A 21,099-nucleotide genomic window follows, 5' to 3' on the forward strand; every position below is an offset into this window, starting at 1 on the left:
AATCCTAGAGAAAGGAATGGGCGAACCAAAGAGGGTAAAGGAAGCGAGACAATTCCCAGGACGATTGGTATCGGATTTTTATTCCCCAATATGCCAAGATGGCTTCTCCGTTGACAACTAGAGAAAGCCAAATAAAGGAGGATATCTAGGTCCTTCTGTAAGAGTGCCACAGCCTCCTCCAAAATGACCTTTGAATGTTAGTTGTGATACCATAAGCCTCCCAATGAGGTCTAAGAGTAGGGACTCTCTGAATGTGTCAAGGACCACATGTCTGGCATTCCGCACAATATAACTAAAGAAAGGCATGCTTTTCATCATGTTGGTGGCATACCTCCACTCCTACTCACCAGGGTCCCAATGCAAATACCTATTAGGGCATCCGCCGTACAACCGAAGGCTCCAAGCATATGTGAACAGCCCTAGGAGGGCTAAATATGAAAGTACTTCTCTGCTCTGCCAAAAACTCTCACGGGACACACCACCAGGCCCTCGATGATATCCTGCATATCACATCTCTCCAAGTACCATCCATTTGATAAAAAGACTGGTGCTTCATCCTCCCTCGGCGTGGGGAGGCCCATAACTTGTAGAGGTATACATGTCCGTGAGAAAACTCCAAACCATGAGTGATGAAGCCCTTCCAAGGTCCCTATGATCGAGGGTAGCATCAATCTGCACAATCCTCTGACTAGTGCCCCTGAGATGTTGTGTAAGCCATAGTAACATGGGACGGGTGAATGGGAGAAGAATAGGGTTAGAGATTCATGTGGGAGACATACACAGAGAGAACAAGGAAGAGAAATGAAATGAAATGAAATGTTATATTAACGTCTTCAAAAGGCCATAATGACCTATGAGACCAAAAGTTACATCATGGTGGATCTGATACAATGTCTGGAAAAAAAAACCCTAGAAAATGAAAAATAAAGATGATACTACTGGCACCTAGAAAATGAAACTGGAACTGGAAGGTACACTATGGAGGTACCTCCATCTCATAATATGTGCCGCATCGGACACTAGAGAGAGAGAGAGAGAGAGTTGTGGGGATAAGTCAACTCATCAAGATATGAGTGTGTGACTCCCCTATCACACATGTATATTGCACTAGTACACATAGTGCACTTAGTACATTAAAAGTACTAAGTGTACTATGTACTATAACTTATGGGCTTGTACACACTATAAGGGTGGGCATAACGCCTTTACCCCAACAACCTCCCACTTAAAGGCAAAGTGCCCTTAAATGAAGGAAAAGAAAAATCAGCATGTACATGATAATATACAAGGCCATATCAAGGCTGAAACTGGCCTCATCCAATGCCCATCAAGTGTCTGCAATGAGCAAACCGCTCCGGAGGCAAACTCTTCGTCAACAGATCCAGGTTGTCATCCGTATGAATCTTAACAAGCTGAATTTGCTTGTTCTCTATCACCTCTCTGATGAAGTGATACTTCACATCCACATGCTTCGTCTTTGCATGAAAGACAGGGTTCTTTGCCAACTGGATGGCACTCTGACTATCACAATGCAACAATGGAATATCCCCTGTATAGCCCAAATCAACCACTAACCGAGATAGCCATAATGCCTCCTTGCAAGCCTCTGTGGCTGTAGTAGATAAGGCAATGCACTTCTGCATCCTGGATATCCATGACACAGCACCTCCTGTGAATGTAAATACATAACCGGTAGTGGACTTCCGGTTATCTGGATGACCGGCATAATCCGAATCCGTGTAACCATGCACTAATGCATCCTGTTTGCCAAAACATATGCACATATCCTGTGTGCCCTTCAGGTATCTCATGACACCTTTCACTACTTACCAATGCTTCTTGCCAGGTTCAGCCATGTATCTAGAAACTACTCCCACTGCAAATGCAATGTCCGGCCTAGTAGCAACCATGGCATACATGAGACTGCCACAAGCTGAAGCATACGGAATCTTGGCCATATCAGCCCTATCTCTATCCGACTGTGGGCTGTCCATAGCACTGAGTTTCACATATGGAGGCAAAGGAGTACTAGTCTTCTTCCCCCCGTCCATATTGAACCTCTGCAAAACTTTGCCAATATATTCCTTCTGAGACAAATACAACACATGCTGATTTCTGTCCCGAAGTATCCGCATGCCCAAAATGTGATTTGCATCACCCAAATCCTTCATATCAAAGGTTTCATGCAGCCTCTTCTTCAAGGCATCCATCTCTTTATGAGATTTCCCGGCAATCAACATATCATCAACATACAAGATGAGGATCAATAGACTGCCATCCAAAGCTTTCTTGGTGTATAAGTAGTGATCTATGTCACTTCTCCTGAATTTCTGGGATTTCATGAATGTATCAAATTTATGATACCATTCTCTTGGTGCCTGTTTGAGCCCATAAAGACTCTTTTTCAACTTGCATACAAGCTTCTCCTTTCCACTCACTGCATAACCCTCTGGCTGCTGCATATATATCTCCTCATGGAGATCACCGTGAAGAAAAGCAGTCTTCACATCCATCTGAATCAAGTCCAGATCATCATGTGCAACCAAAGCTAACACAGCTCTAAGTGTGGTCATTTTGACCACTGGAGAGAAGATCTCATCAAAGTCCACACCATATTCTTGCTTGAAGCCCTTAGCCACTAACCTGGCTTTGTATCTTGGCTTAGCATCTGGTGCAACTTTGAGCCTGTAAACCCACTTGCATGGCAAAACCTTCTTGCCTGCAGGCAAATGCACCAACTTCCATGTTCCATTTTTGTGCAGAGAATCCATCTCTGACTTCATAGCACGCTCCCAAAGAGCCTTGTCTGCCCTCTGTAAAGCCTCCTTATAACATGAGGGCTCCCCACAGTCAGTGAGCATCAAGTAGTCAACCCCTGGAACAAACCTGTCAGGGGCTCTGGAGGGTCTAGTGGACCTCCGTACCCAATGACCATCATTTGCAGGTTGCTGTCCAGCCTGCATATCACCCATTGGTGGCTCCTGTTCCATGCCATAAGGCTGAAATATCATGCCCGGTATCTCCTCTAACTGTGGTATATCCATAGGGATATCTTCTGCCATCTCTGGCTATCCATTTGGACCATTTTCAGCACCATTTAAGGGCTGGTTTTTCTGCTGTAATGGCTGATTTACAGCCCTTGGTTGTTGTCCATGATGTCCATCGTCATCAAAGATGACTCTGCTAGGCTCCTGTTGCCTTGCAGGCTCCTTATACATGCATGTTTCATAAAAAATGACATCATTGCTGCGTATAATCTTTCTATTCAGGGGATCCCAAAGTCTATACCCCATTTCACCTCTGTCACCATATCCTAGGAATATGCATTTGTGAGACTTAGGATCAAGTTTGGTGTGCATTTCCCTGCGTATGCGCACGTACGCAACGCAACCAAACACTCTCAAGTGCTTAAGTGCTTGTATGACGGAGGCTTCCCTGTCCATACTTCTTCTGGCACTTTCCCACCAAGCCTCGTGTTAGGTGACCTGTTTATAAGGTGAACAGCTGTCATAACAGCTTCAGCCCAAAAACCATGAGGTAATGCAGCATGTGACAACATAGAACGGACCTTCTCCTGAATGGTCCTGTTCATCCTCTCTGCTGTCCCGTTTTGTGGAGGATCATAAGGAGTAGAGAGCTCCCTCTTGATGCCTTTAGCATCACAAAAGTCCTGAAACTGTTTGGACATATACTCTCCACCATTGTCGGAACGCAAAGCCTTCAGTGTTTTGCCAGTTTGATTCTCAACAAGAGCAACAAACTTCTCAAACACTGAGAATGTATCACTCTTCAAACGAAGAGGATAAACCCACACCTTGCGTGTGGCATCATCAATAAAAGACACAAAATATTTTGCCCCTCCCAAAGAAAGCTGAGGCATCTCACATACATCTGTATGCACAAGCTCTAACTGAGCATCTTTCTGTCCAAGAGCTTTCTTGTGGGGGCACTGCAGTTGCCTGCCATATATACAATGCTCTTAAAACTGAAAATTTGAAAACTTTAGAGAAGGCAAGTAACCCAAACGAGACAATTGCTCCATTCCTTTGACACTCATGTGTCCCAACCGGCTGTGCCACATAGAAATTTCCGGCAGCTCGGTTGCATTTACATTAGCATGGTGACAAACACCTGCATGCATAAAGTAAAGAGTGTCCACTTTAGAGCCTCTGGCAACAACCAGTGAGCCCTTACTAATTTTCCACTTTCCACAACCAAATGTGGTAACATAATCAGCATCATCAAGCTGTCCAGTAGAAAGCAGATTCTTCTTGATCTCAGGCACATGCCTGACATCAGGGAGCATAAGCTGTGAGCCATCTGAAAACACAAGCCTCACATCACCTCTGCCAAGAATCTTGCATGCATGGTTATCACCCAAATAAACCACTCCTTCATTGCCAGCAGTATACCTGACAAACAAGTCTCTGCAACCTGTGACATGAAAGGAGGCACCTGAATCAATGATCCATGAGTGCATACCATGACCACCTGTAAGAAGTGAATGGGCATCAAGTGAAGACGTAAATAGGACCTCATCCTCACTGTCACCTGCATGTGACACATTGATTTCTTCAATCTTGACTCCACTTTTGTCCTTTGGCTTTACATCTTTGGCTTCATCTTTGTCTTTGTCTTTGCCTTTTCCCTTTTCTTTTTGATCATTTTTCCATTTGTAGCATTGCTTTTTAATGTGTCTCTTCTTGCCACAATAATGGCATTCCAAGTCCTTTTTGGAGCGAGACTTGCTCCTTCCCCGTTCTTGCCTTTTTCCCCTTTGCTGGGATCTCCCACGTGCATTCATTGCATTGGACTTTCCAACAGAGTTATTCTTCCTGTTCATCTCTTCTTGAAGAAGAGCACCCTCAACATCTGCATATGACAACATAGCATTCGAACTGCTAGTGGCTGTCCTGAATGTGTCCCAACTCTCTGGCAAAGTGCATAAGAGAAAGGTGGCTTTGAACTCATCGTCCATTTCCAACTTTTGATTTATAACTTGGCTGACAATACCATTAAACTCATTTAGATGGGCTGTCATAGACGCCCCTTCCTTCATCTGAAGACCTATGAGTTTCTTCAACCAATACACTTTGCTGGAGGCACTTTGCTGGGCATACAAGTCCTGCAATCTCTGCCACATTCCCCAAGCTGTCTTCTCTTCACGAATGCTGAAAAGTAAAGTGTCTGACACAGACAACATGATGGTGGATTTTGCCAGCTCATCCATATCTTCCCACTCTTCAGCAGTAAGAGAAGCGGGCTTTACACCCCTTTCTTTGATAGGCTTGTGTTGCTTCTTCTGGAGCAACACATTATAGCACTGGGTTTGCCAAATATCATAGTTATGTGAGCCTTCAAGCTTCTTGATGTGAAGCAATGAAGAGCTCTCACCTGTGGTTGCCATAGCAATATGCAACCTGTCAATGCCTAACTCCCTGCAAAATGTGCAAACACTGCACCAAAAGCACACAAAGTGCTCACAGTTGTTCTCCCAAACTTTATCTCCCACTGCGGAAGCACAAATGCAACTTTTCTCCCACTTTATGTGATGAAATCACCAAAATCTGGTTGCTGCAGATTTAGGACAGCACCTTAAATGTGCTCTGTTGCCCTTCCAAAGTACTGTACAACAGTACCAATTGCTCACAAATGATGTACCAAACCTGTACCGGCAAGTACAGCAGCTGAAATTGAAACTTTTCCTCACTCAAATCATTGTACAGCCATGCCAAAACTTGCACAAAGCTGTGCCAAATCTGTACCAGCAGGTACAGTGGCAATAAATGCTCTCCTGGCTGTCCAAATGAGTGAAAATCAGACTTTTACAGTCCCGAACACTGCATACAACAGTCCCGAACAGAAATTGGGCAAAAGCCCCTTGACTGCAAGCTGATTTTTGAGGATCAAGGCATAAATCTCTTGCCTGCTGCTTTGCCAAGCTCAACAAGCATAAAATCTTGAAAAGCCCCTTGATTTAAGATCAATTGCTGATCATACATGGTACATTGACGCACATGAAGGCATCCGAGTCTTCGCGATGCTTCCCCCTGGCCACATATACATCCAATACATGAAAGCCCCTTGATTTATAGGCACATTGAGTGCTTGTAAGGCATCAACACATTGCCCAAAGCATCAATTGCGATTGCCTGCATGCAAATCAATCCAATCGGCACAAAAGCCCCTTGATTTGCACTGCAATTTGCTGCAATTTTGCCCGTATGTGCGATTTCTCACATCATACAGCATGTATGAATGCTTAATTGCACAAATACATCAAAAGCCCCAAATTCGACATCCAATTTCCTGCAAATTAATCCTGATTGTGACCAATGTCACCCAATTTTGCCAATTTCGCTCAAAATTGAGCAATTCGGCACCTGTACCTGCTCAATTGCAAATCCCAAAAAAAAAAATAAAGCAGAATACCTTGTAATTTCTGATTTTTTTGTTGCAGGAAAGGGGGGTTTGCTGAATTTGGTGCTGGTGCAGAAATCGTGGAGACAAAATGACAAGCGATTTCTGATTGCAGTGGGGTCGTGATGATGCTGCTGTAGCTGCAGTTCGTGTACGGATGGCTGGCCACCCTGCAGCTGTCTAGCTCTTACTCCCTGATGGAGTACTCTTTTGCGAGCGAGTAGCAAGGCTGCGGTCTAGCTGAGCAGCAGCGAGTCCATGGGGGCTTACAAGTACCTGGAGGAGCTATGGCGGAAGAAGCAGTCGGATGTGATGCGCTTCCTGCTGCGCGTGCGCTGCTGGGAGTACAGGCAGCTACCTAGTATTGTTCGCATCACTCGCCCCACCCGCCCTGACAAAGCTCGCCGCCTCGGCTATAAGGCCAAACAGGGTTATGTGGTCTATCGTATCCTGCAGCCGTCTAGCTCTGATGTATGTCATGACGCCCAGCCGACGACCAAAGCCTTCGCCGTCTCCACGCTCAGTTGCCTACGTCCAGCGATAGCGGCCAGCGCTTCTACACGCTTTCTGGTGCGCCACCCAGTCGAATAGTTGAATGGCGCTGCTTTTACGTGTCCGCCTGCTGTGCGCTGGAACTCCACGCTCGTGTATTCGCGTGGTGGCGAGCACGGTCGACCAACGCTTCCAGTCGCTCTGATGTTGGTGCGCTGAAGTGTGCCTACTGGGCAGCGTGGCTGCTGCCTGCTGGGCAGCGTAGGCTACCTGCTGCGCTGCCTGCGCTTGTATCTGGTCGCTTCTGGCCTCTTCACACACAGGCTGCGCCCAACACACGAGAACCAGCACTCACAGGCGACCAACCCCTGCTATGATGTAACACGCAGATCCATACAGCACACGCAGGTTCTCTGCAGCGACGAAACCCTAGAAAAATAACTAGCTCTGATACCAATTGAATGGGAGAAGAATAGGGTTAGAGATTCATGTGGGAGACATACACAGAGAGAACAAGGGAGAGAGAGAGAGAGAGTTGTGGGGATAAGTCAACTCATCAAGATATGAGTGTGTGACTCCCCTATCACACATGTATATTGCACTAGTACACATAGTGCACTTAGTACATTAAAAGTACTAAGTGTACTATGTACTATAACTTATGGGCTAGTACACACTAAGGGTGGGCATAACGCCTTTACCCCAACAACGGGGAACGGGAACGGGGACGGGGAACGGGGATGGGGACGGGGATTCCTGGGAACCGGGACGGGGAACGGGGGACGGCATACAAAATATGCAATTTTAAGTAAGCACTCATTTAAGAAACTTAACAATACTAAAACAAAGTCACTTTACACTTCCAAAGCATCAATATTAAGTCATACTAGCAAAAAAATGGGTGTTACAAAAAAGGAGATCGGGCACCTAGGACCCAATCGCCAAAGGCTAAAGCAAAAGACAAGGGCAAAGGCCTAGGCCCTAACCACGTAAGTGGCATACAAAAAAGAGACTATCACTAGAGTAGTACATATGTCAAAAAGCCTCAAGGGGCATGTGAAGTGGTGGCCTCACGATCATGGGTCCCTGCAATGCCTGCAGTCTCCATAGAGATGTCCTCCACTTGCTCCTCCAACTCCTCATCATCTTGAGACATCTCCCATTCGGTAAATGCATCAGCCTTTGCAGTTGCACTCTTGCAAAGCATTCGCAAGTTTGCACTCACAAAGACTAGATCATTTGCCTGTTCCACCCCAAGACGGTTCCTCTTCTTCGATGCAATGTGACTGTATGAGCTCCAAAGTTGCTCTAGGCAAGAGGAACTCACTGCCTGGCTGAGAATGCGGATGGGGGTGTCCAGGTAGGTGTCCAGCCCATAGTGCTCCATTTGTCCCGTTTCTATAAGTTTAGGTCCAACCAAATGGGAAATGGCCATAAGCTGTTTGGACTTCATTAATTTTGGTCCAACCAAATGCGAACGCATTATAAGTTGTCCGGCCACTTATTAATGAGTGTGGACCTGCAAACCAATAAACCTTAGTAGTAAATGAAGTAAGCTGTAAATTGAGTGTGGACGCACTTACCACCTGCAAAACCCATAAGCCCATAGTTTTAGGCCCAAACAGGAGTGCACAGACGTGTCCACAAGGTGCCCGGGCGTCCCCGGTCCCTCGGACTTCAGAAGCCAAAATAACAAGCATTGTCCAGGCAGCAAGACAATGTCACACAAAGTAAAATAAAGTTATGGCATGCATCATTTATGCATTGTGCACATGTAAACTTGGAGAACCACCTATCATCATTCTTGTACTTGAAAATATTCCGCCTACCATCATAACACACCATGTGTGCATGGTCGGAATCCACACGGGCACCGCCCGAAAGTCCACAAATGTCCTGCCATGTCCTTGGACTCATATGCATCCACTCATATGATCCATACACATGCCCAGGTATAATACATACATGCATCCGCATGTTTCTAGACCTGACACGCATCCGCATGTCCCTAGAATATAGGGGTTTGTGACATTCCCCCCGGCTTCTAATCAGTTGACCGCAACTGAAAAGCCTCCAGATAGGCCTTCAAAAGATCTGGGTAATCGTCGAAGTAGGCCTCATCCATCCATTTCGCATCCAAAGCTGAATAATTCTTGAACTTCACAAGGTACCTACGAACAAGTTCGCCTCCCGCAAGCTTTTGTCCTTGTGAAAAACAATCTGTTCAGGTTGAAGAATCTCTTCTAGCTCATCCAATTCGGGTGGGTCTTCCAAAACCGGCTCAAACGGTGTCGGTCTCACATAAGGCCTCAATAGGCTCACATGAAAAGCATTATGCATGTTCCAATGATCTGGGAGTACAAGCCGAAATGCAACATCATTGATCTTCTCCAAGATCTGAAAAGGTCCATAGTACCTGTTGGAAAGCTTAGGGTACTTTCCCTCTTTCCCTAGCCTCTTCCGAAGGCGTGCCTTTTCAAATTTCAGCAAGACCCAATCACCTTGTTTGAATTGTACATCCCTTCTATGCTTATCAGCTGCCTTTTTATTCTTGGTTTGAGACCTCTCTATGGCTCTCCGTACCTGTGCAAATGCAGTATCCAAGTCTCTGACATACTTATCTGCTGCAAAAATCTCATCCTTTGTACGAAGGATGGGTGGTAGTACCACCTTGCCATACATAATCTCAAAGGGCGCCTTGCGTGTAGAAGTATGTACCGTATTGTTGTAGGCAAACTCCACAAGTGGTAAATACTTCTCCCAATCCGATTTGCGGTCGGAATACATAAGATTTCAGCAAGTCGAGGACGGCTGAATTTGCTATTTCACTTTGCCCATCTGTCTGTGGATGGTAAGCTGATGAGAAGTTCAGCTTTGTACCCATATTGTCAAACAATGCGCGCCAAAATAAGCTTGTGGTTCTAGGATCTCTATCCCCCACAATAGATTTAGGCATGCCATGGTGTTTGAATATCTGTGCCAAAAACATCCTATGATCTGGCTTTATTGTCTTGCGCACGGGAATGAAATGTGCCTGCTGGCTAAACCTGTCAATGATGGTCCAAATAGCATCATTTCCTTGTGGCGTCCTTGGCAAATCCATAATGAAATCCATAACAATGCTTTTCCATGGTTCATTTGGTATAGGCAAAGGCTGAAGCAATCCAGGTGCTTTATGTTGGTCAAACTTGACCTTTGACATACCATACATTCACGTACATATGCTTCAATATCCTTGCGAATATCTGGCCAAAAGAAATACCTCTTCAAAGCTTGTGCTATGGCCAAAATGCCTCTATGACCTGCATATGGAGGAGCATGGCACTCATCCATAACCTTATGGCGAAGGTTCTTTACCACACATACGATTTTGCATCATGAGATATCCATCTCTTATGACATAAGATGGGACAGCAATACCCTCTTGCAAATCAGCCCATACATGTGCAAAATCCTCATCCAGATGATAAGTATTACGCATATCCGATAAGTCCTCATGGTATGCAACTGTAATAGCATGAACCTGTGGTCGTCTAGATAAGGCATCTGCCACCACATTCTTTTTCCCTGGAGTGTGTAAAATCTGAAAATGAAACATTGAGAGGAAATTTGCCTATCTCATATGCTTCTCAGAGAGCTTACTTTGAGTCAAAAAGTATCTCAAACTTTGATGATCAGTTTTGACCATAAAATCAGCCCCTAAAAGATAGTGTTTCCAAATAGTAAGGGCATGAATTACAGCCAACAACTCCTTCGCATAAACCTGTAAGTGAAGCTCTGCATGTTGCAAGCGTCTGCTCTCATAGGCAATGGCATGTCCTTCTTGGTTCAAAACAGCCCCTATGCAGTCCCCACATGCATCACATTCCACCACAAAAGGTTTGTGCAAATCCGGAATAATGAGTACCGGTCCCGAGATGATTGCACTCTTCAACTTTTGAAAGTCATCTCTCTCTTGTTGTGTTCATTTAAAGATTGCTTTCTTCTTCGTTAACTCATGTAACGGAGCGGCAATGAAAGCAAAATGCTTGACGAACCTCCTGTAGTAAGCAGATAAACCAAGGAAGCTCCTCACTTCATGGACTGATTTCAGCTCTGGCCATTCTTGCATGGCGATCCATGCGCACACCATCCTTTGATACAATGTGACCAAGATAGTGAATCTCTGGGAGGAAGGATTCACTCTTTTTTGCATTTATGTAGAGCTGATTTTCCTTAAGCTCTTTAAACACAATAGCCAAGTGCTCACGATGTTGGGCTTCATTCTTTGAGAATACAATAATGTCATCGAAGAATATACCCGTGAACTTTCTATGCTTTCTGAACACCCTGTCCATCATCCTGTTGAAGGTAGCGGGTGCATTTGTAAGGCCAAAAGGCACCACCAAAAACTCATAAAGACCAAAGGCTGTCCTAAATGCAGTCTTGTGTACATCTTGAGGTGCCACTCTCACTTGATGATACCCACTCTTGAGGTCTATTCGGCTGAAACATGCCGAACCTTCAAGCTTGTCCAAGATGTCATCAATGCGCGGAATCGGAAACCGATTCTTGATGGTTATCTTATTGAGGGCACGGTAATCAACACACATCCTGTAAGTACCATCCTTCTTTTGAACAAGAAGTACCGGCGAGCAATATGGCGAGGAACTAGGCCGAATCAAACCCTTTTCCAAAAGTTCATTCACCTGTGCCATAATCTCTTCTTGTTGACTAGCACTCATCCTGTATGGTGGCCTATTAGGTGGAGAGCTACTGGGAATTAGATCTATGCAATGATCTTCCGGGCTCTCGGGTGGCAACCTTGCTGGCAAAGCATTCGCAAAACGATCTTTGAACTCATTCAAAAAGTTAAGCTTGTCTTGATCTAATGTACTAACATCAACACTAGAATGTTCAATGGTATCACGTACAAAAACCAAGTAAGAACAAGCTGATTTCTTTATTGCCTTATTAATTTGTACATGGCTTACAAGAGGTATGGTACTTCCAGTAGTACCAGCATCTATAGAGTGCTCACGGCCTCTATGTACAAAGCTGATTTTCTTCTCTTTGTAAGCCTTAATAGGCTCTAAACGGTGATGCCAAGGCATCCCCAACAAAACATCACAACCTGTAAGAGGAGCCACTTAGAAGCTCTCATGGTCGAGGTAGTCCTGTATATGTACACGGAGCTTACCAATGACCGGAGTTACATCAACCTGTTTGCCCTCAAAGGCGGCATCTGCATTCATTTGCATTCCCATATCTTCCACATTGAGACCTATGGCAGCAACCATCTGTACGGATATAAAGTTATCTGTGGAAGCATCATCAAAAAGAAACAAAGCGGGTTGATCCTTCAATTTGCCCCAAGCCTTGCATATGACTCTACTCTTGGGCTCATGCCCTATATTACCCTGCACATCGGGTACAACATTCACAAGAGGCTTTTCCACATTAGGCTCAGCATTCTTAGGATTCTGTGGGCATTTAGGATATATATGATCTTTACTGCCACACTTAAAGCATTTTCCAGCCTTCCTATACTCTTCCAATTGCTGTTTTGAGAGCCCAAAATTGTGGTGTTTACCCCCCGGCTTCTTTTCGGAGTCATCCTTTGCATCTCGGCCATCTTTGGGAGCATTCTTAGGTGGCTGTCCACCCTTTTTTTGGTCATAACCAGCCCTGAATTTGCTCTTGTTTTGACCTGCAAATGGCTTATTTGTGGGTGCTTTCATGTGCAAGTTCTCCGCAATCATGGCCGAGTGTATAAGCTCTTGTATGGTTAGTTTTCAAACTTTACATCCTTGTCACCGGACTTGAACTCTCGAGGCTTCTTCCTTCTATGTGCATCCCTATGTACATCCTGTTCATCTCCATGGTGATGATGCCGCGATGAAGATTCACGATCTCTCTTCGTTCTCTCTTGAGCCACACTCTCCGAATGAGTGGAAAGCTCAACACGAGAACGGATATGTCTTCTTGGAGCAAAGCGGGAATGAGTAGAGGATCCATCATCCTTACTCTTCTCTTGATCTGCATCAAGCCTAGCACCAGGGACTCTTGTCCTTTCAACATTTGGCACTTGCTGTGCTCTTCCTGCTTGTTGTGCATCATGTGCACCATCACGGGCAGCCATGAGGGGTGGCTTCTTGAAAGCCAATCTACCATCTGCTTCGGTGTATACATCACCCTTAACAATTAGGTATGCAAGTGCAAGCTCTCGGGGTTTCTCAACATCCATTTCCTTTGCAATTGCTTCAAAAGTGACTTCATGGACCGGAGCCTTTGCCTTTGCAGCCAACACCCTTTGTACATCCGGGTCATTTTTCAATGACCTGAGCTCTTCGGTTTCAGCCCTATAGCGTCGCACTTGACGCCTCAAAGATTCCAAATCAGAATGCATGGTGTCATGAGTACCTGCATCTCCATAGACATCATTGCCTGCAGCATCTCTTGCATCCCTTGTACCATGAAATTCACGGTCCTGTGTGTTCTCCACACTGTCAGAAATGTGGCTGTCCATGACACTCAAATCAGGTCACCAGTTATGATTCCAAGCCTCAGACCGTTTTCCAATTAGGGGAAAAACTGAGCTCTGATACCAATGTAATGGGAGGCGGACGCGTGTATTGGAATCGTATAAATGTGAACAAGATTCTGAGCACTTAACACTTGAGCATTACAACCACAAAGCTGAAAATGACAGTACACCACATAAAGGGGCCGATGATAGGCTAACCCCCCCCTTTAGGTTATATTACCAAAAGAGTCTGCAAAGTACAAGATTACGGGTGCCTAGGGATTCACCACCAACCTGCACCTGATTCTTCCAAATACATTATGAATGAATACATTTCAAACAAGAGAATTTGTAGGTACATCCGCCCTATACACAGGTACATCCGCCCTGCACAAGCCTCTTCACAGGTACATCCACCCTGCACAAGAGTATCACAATCCTCACAGGTACTCCGCCCTGCACAAGATGTAAATGGATCTTTAGGCCCTGTTTCCACGCGAGAAACTGATCCAGAAACCTGTGTTCTCCGCGAGCAAGTGTCCCCAATGCTTGCCCTAAGCACTTGCTATACCAGGAATCCTTGAGACACATCCATGCTCACATATTCCATTGCTGTTCGGCCTGTTTTGTGCAATAACCAGTCCAAAACAGCAACTTTCTGTCACGAGGAACCCACCTGTAAAGGGTCCTACAACCCTGTGGAGGTCCCTAGAGCTGTCTTGTACTGTCCAAGTTGACTTTGGACACCTGTAACCAGCCCAAAACTCGCAATAACCAAAATTGCAGGTCTGAAATTTACCAACTAGCCCTTTAGAAGAGTGTGGGGATCGTTGTCCAAGCTTGTGTGAGTCCAGGAAGCAACCAGCCCTGTAGCAACTCCCAAAGCTTCAACCAGCTCTCCAATGTGTTGAATAATGAGTAAAACAGCCCAAAAGGGCCTCTTGAGGGAGGCGCCTTTTTCAGGTGCCACCTCAGGGGCCTGGTGGGTACACATGCTGGCTGACATGTGTCCCCATAAGGTGTCCAGGTAGGTGTCCAGCCCATAGTGCTCCATTTGTCCTGTTTCTATAAGTTTAGGTCCAACCAAATGGGAAATGGCCATAAGCTGTCCGGACTTCATTAATTTTGGTCCAACCAAATGCGAACGCATTATAAGTTGTCCGGCCACTTATTAATGAGTGTGGACCTGCAAACCAATAAACCTTAGTAGTAAATGAAGTAAGCTGTAAATTGAGTGTGGACGCACTTACCACTTGCAAAACCCGTAAGCCCACAGTTTTAGGCCCAAACAGGAGTGCACACACGTGTCCACAAGGTGCCCGGGTGTCCCCGGTCCCTCGGACTTTAGAAGCCAAAATAACAAGCATTGTCCAGGCAGCAAGACAATGTCACACAAAGTAAAATAAAGTTATGGCATGCATCATTTATGCATTGTGCACATGTAAACTTGGAGAACCACCTATCATCATTCTTGTACTTGAAAATATTCCGCCTGCCATCATAACACACCATGTGTGCATGGCCGGAATCCACACGGGCACCGCCCGAAAGTCCACAAATGTCCTGCCATGTCCTTGGACTCATATGCATCCACTCATATGATCCATACACATGCCCAGGTATAATACATACATGCATCCGCATGTTTCTAGACCTGACACGCATCCGCATGTCCCTAGAATATAGGGGTTTGTGACATAACTTGTAAGAGTAACATTGTAAAATGATAGATCTTAAGCTAGACATCTTAATTCTTGATTACTTGGCAGCATGGAATGCAATGTGGTCATGAAAGAAGAAGCGGGCTATGGCCGTATCCACCTCTTCCTTCTTCTTGGCGTCCCAACTACCCTCAAGAGTACTTTGCTGGCATGAGTGTGTGGATGCGGTCGGCATGGAGAAGGATGGTGTTGGGGCCCGTTCTTGTGGGGCGGGTGATGCGCCCGCGGGTGCCGATGAAGTGGATGCACATGGGGATGCCGATGTGGATGCCGAACCTTGGGATGGCCTCACTAGTGTTGGGGATCCACGGCCACATGCGGCACTCTCCTCCTTGAAAGCAAGGCCTCATGTGCGGCAACACGTTCAAGAAGCCTCCTTCTCGTCTCCGGTGTGACCTGATCACAAAATCGGACCTCATGACGGGGCTCATGCAAGAGGTGAGCTCTCACTTTATCCGCCCCACCCGTTCGCCTATATGGACATAGCTTTCAGGACCATGGGCGAGAGCCTCCTCCACTTCCGGCATGATCGGAGTTGACCTCTTCCCACCAAGACCAACCTTCGGTCCTCCTTCCTCTATTCGTATTGGCGCCGCCGGAACGAGGTGCGGGGGATGGTCGCGATGAAGATGCCATGGAGGCAAGTGCCAAGGAGGCTTGAGCAATGGAGGTGAGTGTAGGAGAGAGATGTAGGAGAGGCTAAAGAAAGAGGAGGTGAGACCGTGAGTGTAGGAGAGAGATGTAGGAGAGGCTTGAGCCTTGAGCAATGGAGGTGAGAGTAGGAGAGAGATGTAGGAGAGGCTAAAGCAAGAGGAGGTGAGACCGTGAGTGTAGGAGAGAGATGTAGGAGAGGCTTGTCACTTGAGCCTTGAGCAATGGAGGTGAGACTCGAGAGTAGGAGAGGCTTGTCACTTGAGCCTTGAGCAATGGAGGTGAGACTCGAGAGTAGGAGAGGCCTACCAATGGAGAGGTTAGAGCAAGAGGTGAGTGTAGGAGAGCAACAAGACTACAATGGAGGTTAGAGCAAGAGGTGAGTGTAGGAGAGCAATGGAGGTGAGACTCGAGAGTAGGAGAGGCCTACCAATGGAGAGGTTAGAGCAAGAGGTGAGTGTAGGAGAGAGATGTAGGAGAGGTCTAAAGCAAGAGGAGGTGAGACCGTGAGTGTAGGAGAGAGATGTAGGAGAGGCTTGTCACTTGAGCCTTGAGCAATGGAGGTGAGACTCCAGAGTAGGAGAGGCCTACCAATGGAGAGGTTAGAGCAAGAGGTGAGTGTAGGAGAGCAACAAGACTACAAGTGAACTTGAAATTACAACTTACCCAAGGTCCCAATGCCACTTGAGCCTTGAAAGTTGAGGGTTGAGGAGAGCTAGAGCCTTGCCGGGTTGCCCAATGCCCACTTGAGTCTTGAGCCTTGAAAGTTGAGGAGTGTTGAGCCAAATTGCCAATGAGCTTTCCACTTGAGCCTTGAAAGTTGAGGAGCGTTGAGGCTTGAGCTTGCGCGAGGAGCCTTGCAAGTTGCTTGAGCCTTGCCAATGGGGGCTCTTCTTATAGCCATGGGCCAAGTGGGGAGGGCTGCTCAACGGCTAGGCGCCCAACGGCACACGGCGCAACGGTCCGCTGACCGTCCCGTCCAGCTCCGTCCCACACGAACCGCCGTCCTGCCGTCCTGGAATCGCCGTCCCCTTGTTGCAGCGCGGGCTCACACGTCCCCTGGCCGTCCCTTGTCCGGTTCCGTTCCCGCGCGTTATGGGACGGCGTTCCCCCGTCCCAGGGGTCCGTCCCCCACGTCCCCTGTGACTATGGTGTAAGCACCTCTCTCTCATCCTTGGTGAGGCTTTTGAGCCTCTTCCAAACCAGCACTCTGGGGAAGAGAGTCTTCCAGCCAACCCACGAAATATGCGTTGTTGCCCCAAGAGGTCTACCATACTCATCCAAGATCAAGTCATTCCAGAGAACGGGCGGTCTGTTAGCTTCCTTAGCTGACTGCGGAGGATGTGAACTAAGAACCTCCTCATGCAATCCCAAGCCCAAGAAGGGATCTAACCAAAGGGAAGGATTGGGGGTGATGCTCTGCCTCCGAAAAGATAAAGCGTGAGCTATGTATCCAGTCACCTCCCCTAACTGGAGTACACCTGGTAACTTGCTGCATGAGAAAGTCCCCTCCAAAAACATCAGGGTATCATATGCTATCTCTGAGTCCAGTAACTCTTTCACTGTATGTAGAGGCAATCTGAGGTGGGTAGACTGAATGAACCTGCCCACTGACCGGGAAATTTGAAAGTATCGCCGCTGGCCATTGTGCCTTCCAAGAAGTCGCAATCCACTTTGTCATTTGCTTTTTCAAAGTCCAGTTGGAGGATGGCAAGGGTTGTTGGCTAGATTTAGCTCACACTACAACCTCCTAAAATGTGAAGATGTTATCAAATATACTCCTCCCTTGGAGGAACCCATTCTGTGTGTCATGAATAATCCTTTGAAGACCGGCTGTATTCTCATGCTCAATGCCTTAGAGTTTATATGCAGATCCAAGTAAAGTAATGGGCCTCAACTGCTTGTTGATATTGGTCTTATCCCCACCGTCTGATATAAGGTGGATAAGACCCTCTGTGAGAAAGGGGGGCATCGTACCTGTATGCCACATGTTCTGTAAAGCAACAGTGATCTCATCCCCAATGTGGTCCCAAAACTGTTTAGAAGATGGAGAGAGACCATCATCCCATGGGCATTTTCCTTTTGAAAGAGCCTGCAATGCATGTCATGCATGTATCAACTCATCCTTAGAAAAGGGGCATCCAACGAGGGACACATATCATCTGTGATAAGTCTTGTTGTCTCCCAACTCTGTTTTTTCAAACACATGGCTGTCCCTGGGCCCTTCCCTCCTGCTTCCCAATGCTGGTGTCTTGAAATGGCGTGTCACCATTCCCAAGCTGTGTTTCCTGCAACTATGTTCCCACCTTAGATTGGCAGCAGGATTTGGCCCAAGAAAAGGCGAGAGAAAGTCAATTTGGATCGTGTGGAGTTTTGCAGGCTGCATTGGGCAGCATGAGGACTTTGAACAGACATGAAAACCCTTGGAATGGATACTCTAATGTGGGGTCAGCAGATTTTCTGCCACGTGGCATGTTGACCTGCAACATAGTCGATATCTGTTTGCAGATTTCAGCAGTTATCTCAGCCCTCTTCCTTGAAAGGGCATACGGGTTGTATGGTCACTTTATACCAAAATTGCACCTGCTTGCCGTCAAAACACTTGTGCCGAACCCCTTATTTTACATTATAGTAGCAGATTGTATCACTTCTCTGTAGCCCGAAATGCTGTTTCTAAAGTTTATCTTCCTGCAAAGGACAGTGGAGTTTTTATAAATCGCAAGTACTGGTACATGGGGCTTGTCTCAGATGTAGAGGAGCAGTTCAATCCAGGGAATCGATTTCTGGTAATCTTCTTGCTTGTAAATTCCCAAATCAGGACTGGTGTTTGAACGCTCTTTGCTTGAGGAGAGGCTGATGTAGAGGAATCTAAAGTCCATTTCTTGAATGTGGATGGGCAGGTTGCAGCACTTACATTCCTCACTTTTGTTACACTGTTCTCTTCCATTATTCCGATTTCTCTATATGTTTCTATAGAGGTAAGACTGTGGGCATAGTTTCTTGGGCTTACATGGGTGTTCAATTGCTAGATAGGGCTTTTGGCTTCTATTTTCTTTGGGAATTGATGCTGTCATTACGTGGGTTGGTGCCAGTTGATAAAGTTTATTCAGGTTACTCAATTCATCAACAAGGATATAAGAATGTATCACAAGGAGACAAATACTCCTGCTCTTGCACGCACCTCAAATCTCAATGAGGAGCTTGGACAGGTACAGGTTATATTTTTGTATAATGTCTCCAAAATTTAAAGCTTTTTGTCATTTTTGGTAATAGATAATGGCTGTCTCATTGTCCTGGTGTAATGACCCTATTTGATACAGATAGAGTACATATTCTCTGATAAGACGGGAACTCTTACAAGAAATCTGATGGAGTTCTTCAAGTGCTCAATTGGAGGGGTTATGTATGGCACTGGAGTTACTGAGATCGAGAAAGCAGCTGCTCGTCGGAATGGTACTAGTCTTGAAGAGGTGGTCTATTTTTCTCTCAGAGATCTCTAAGGAGAAATTTGCTTTCCTATACACAACCTATACAAGCTACAGAAAGTACACTTTGATATGCAGATTTTGAACTTTTGCATTGCTCTTGCAGGTGGAGAGGTCTAACGAGCTTCATGAAAAGTATTTCAATTTTGAGGATGGTAGATTGATGAAGGGAGCATGGAGACACGAACCGAATCCAGAATTGTGTAAGGTGTTTTCAATATGCCTACACTGATACTCCTTTAGAAAAAAACATTGCTGACTTTAGCAGAGCGCAAAGAGGAGAAATCTCTCACTATACTTTCTAGTAGATGAAAACTTCAGGATGTGTATCAGCACAGTATCAGAAGTTCAGTTCAGTGTTTATGGAATTAGAAGCTTACTCACCCCAATCACATCATCATAATACTTTATGGCACTTTGCACTTGTTGAATAATACACATGGCTTTGCACTCAATTCAGAAAGGTTTTGAAAAAGATTTGAGATGAAGATTCAATACCTAGATGCACACACAAAAGATCATCACCCAGTACGTTAAGTGAATCAGGATTTTCTGCTATAGACGAGTTTCATTGCCTCAGTTAAGTTGAAGAAAAGACCCAAGAGAAAAATGGGAGAGGCCTTTGGGGCAGTGAACATCCCAGTGGGGGAGCAGGGTTAATGTGAAGAGAGCCACCATCATGATATATCCAGGAATGCTAGCCAAAGCAAAGATAGCCACACCTTTTACCACATGAGAAAGTGCAGGTCTTGGCTGCAGCCTGGGTACCCTGTTTGGGCTGTTAACAGGCTGAAAACTGGTTCCTTCTCCCATTTTTGTTGGCTACTCTGATATTCTTACTTCTGGGCTGTTGTATTTGCTCCATTGTGCCTTGCCCCACACACTCACAAACAAGTGCATAACAAATCTCTCTCCTGTACATTCCGCTGATTTTCTCTTTATCGTTAGCGCTCATAGTGTGCTGTAACACTCTAAACCCTAATTTTAGTAGTGATGACACATGCATTCTGGTAACTGGGTGTGCTGTATGAAAATACTAGTGGATGCACTACAATAACAAGAGCAGTCGTCTTTATTTTTTGTTTAAGCACAATATGTCTGGATTCTAATAAGCTTGGAGTGTCCTATAGTACATGTAATTGTATGAAAGTCCAGGTTGTTGAGGGGTGCTTGTGTATGTGGATACTTCAGGGTTTACTTGCCAGCAATAGTTTTTATTTTGTTGTGCATGTGAAGCGCTTAGGAGCTAACCCTGAAACAAAGGGGTTTAGTGTACATGCTAAACACAAAAGATCCCATGAATTTTCCTGGTGTGTTAGTGCCTTTTATAAAATGGTGAAAGTTTGTCTTACTATTCAAATAAGTAAAACCCTACTCTGTTTTGTGAATGGCATTATCTGTCTTCTATTTCCTAAGTGATAATTTTGTACGTTTAAGAGAATGGGTATGTCTACTGCACCGTGTCTCATGTGGTTGTGTTGCTTGCAGCGTTTTGCAATTCATAGATTGTTTATATTAAACTTGCTAAATGACTTTTGTACAGGAGTTTTTCAGATGTCTTGCTATCTGCCATACTGTCCTTCCTGAAGGGGATGAGTTGCCTGAAATGATCACTTATCAGGCTGCTTCACCTGATGAAGCTGCTCTGGTAACAGCTGCCAAGAAATTTGGCTTCTTTTTTTTCAGGTTGTGTATGGAACCTTGCTCAACCTCTCCAGTCAAGGCGGGACAAAGTCAAATTTTTATTTTCTGAATTTCAGGGGTACTGTTATTATAAGGCTTGTTTGATCAAACTCTAAACTGAGAGGGTAGGGTTTTTCACACT

At 45.6% G+C, this 21,099-nt stretch overlaps 1 protein-coding gene across 2 annotated transcripts in view; it reads left to right on the plus strand.

Moving 5' to 3' along the window:
* Window positions 1-21,099, plus strand: part of ALA3 (aminophospholipid ATPase 3) — a 122,440-nt gene that overhangs the window by 58,010 nt on the left and 43,331 nt on the right. For both annotated transcript variants that reach the window (XM_086788043.1, XM_086788042.1), the window contains exons 11-16: window positions 18,491-18,575; window positions 18,690-18,767; window positions 18,882-18,998; window positions 19,110-19,259; window positions 19,381-19,482; window positions 20,818-20,960. In XM_086788043.1, coding sequence (XP_086644169.1) covers window positions 18,491-18,575; window positions 18,690-18,767; window positions 18,882-18,998; window positions 19,110-19,259; window positions 19,381-19,482; window positions 20,818-20,960 — 675 coding nt within the window. The remainder of the gene's footprint in view (window positions 1-18,490; window positions 18,576-18,689; window positions 18,768-18,881; window positions 18,999-19,109; window positions 19,260-19,380; window positions 19,483-20,817; window positions 20,961-21,099) is intronic.

This window comes from Cibotium barometz, chromosome 51 (genome assembly GCF_041138505.1).
Source record: "Cibotium barometz isolate CiBa-2024 chromosome 51, ASM4113850v1, whole genome shotgun sequence".
NCBI lineage: Eukaryota > Viridiplantae > Streptophyta > Polypodiopsida > Cyatheales > Cibotiaceae > Cibotium > Cibotium barometz.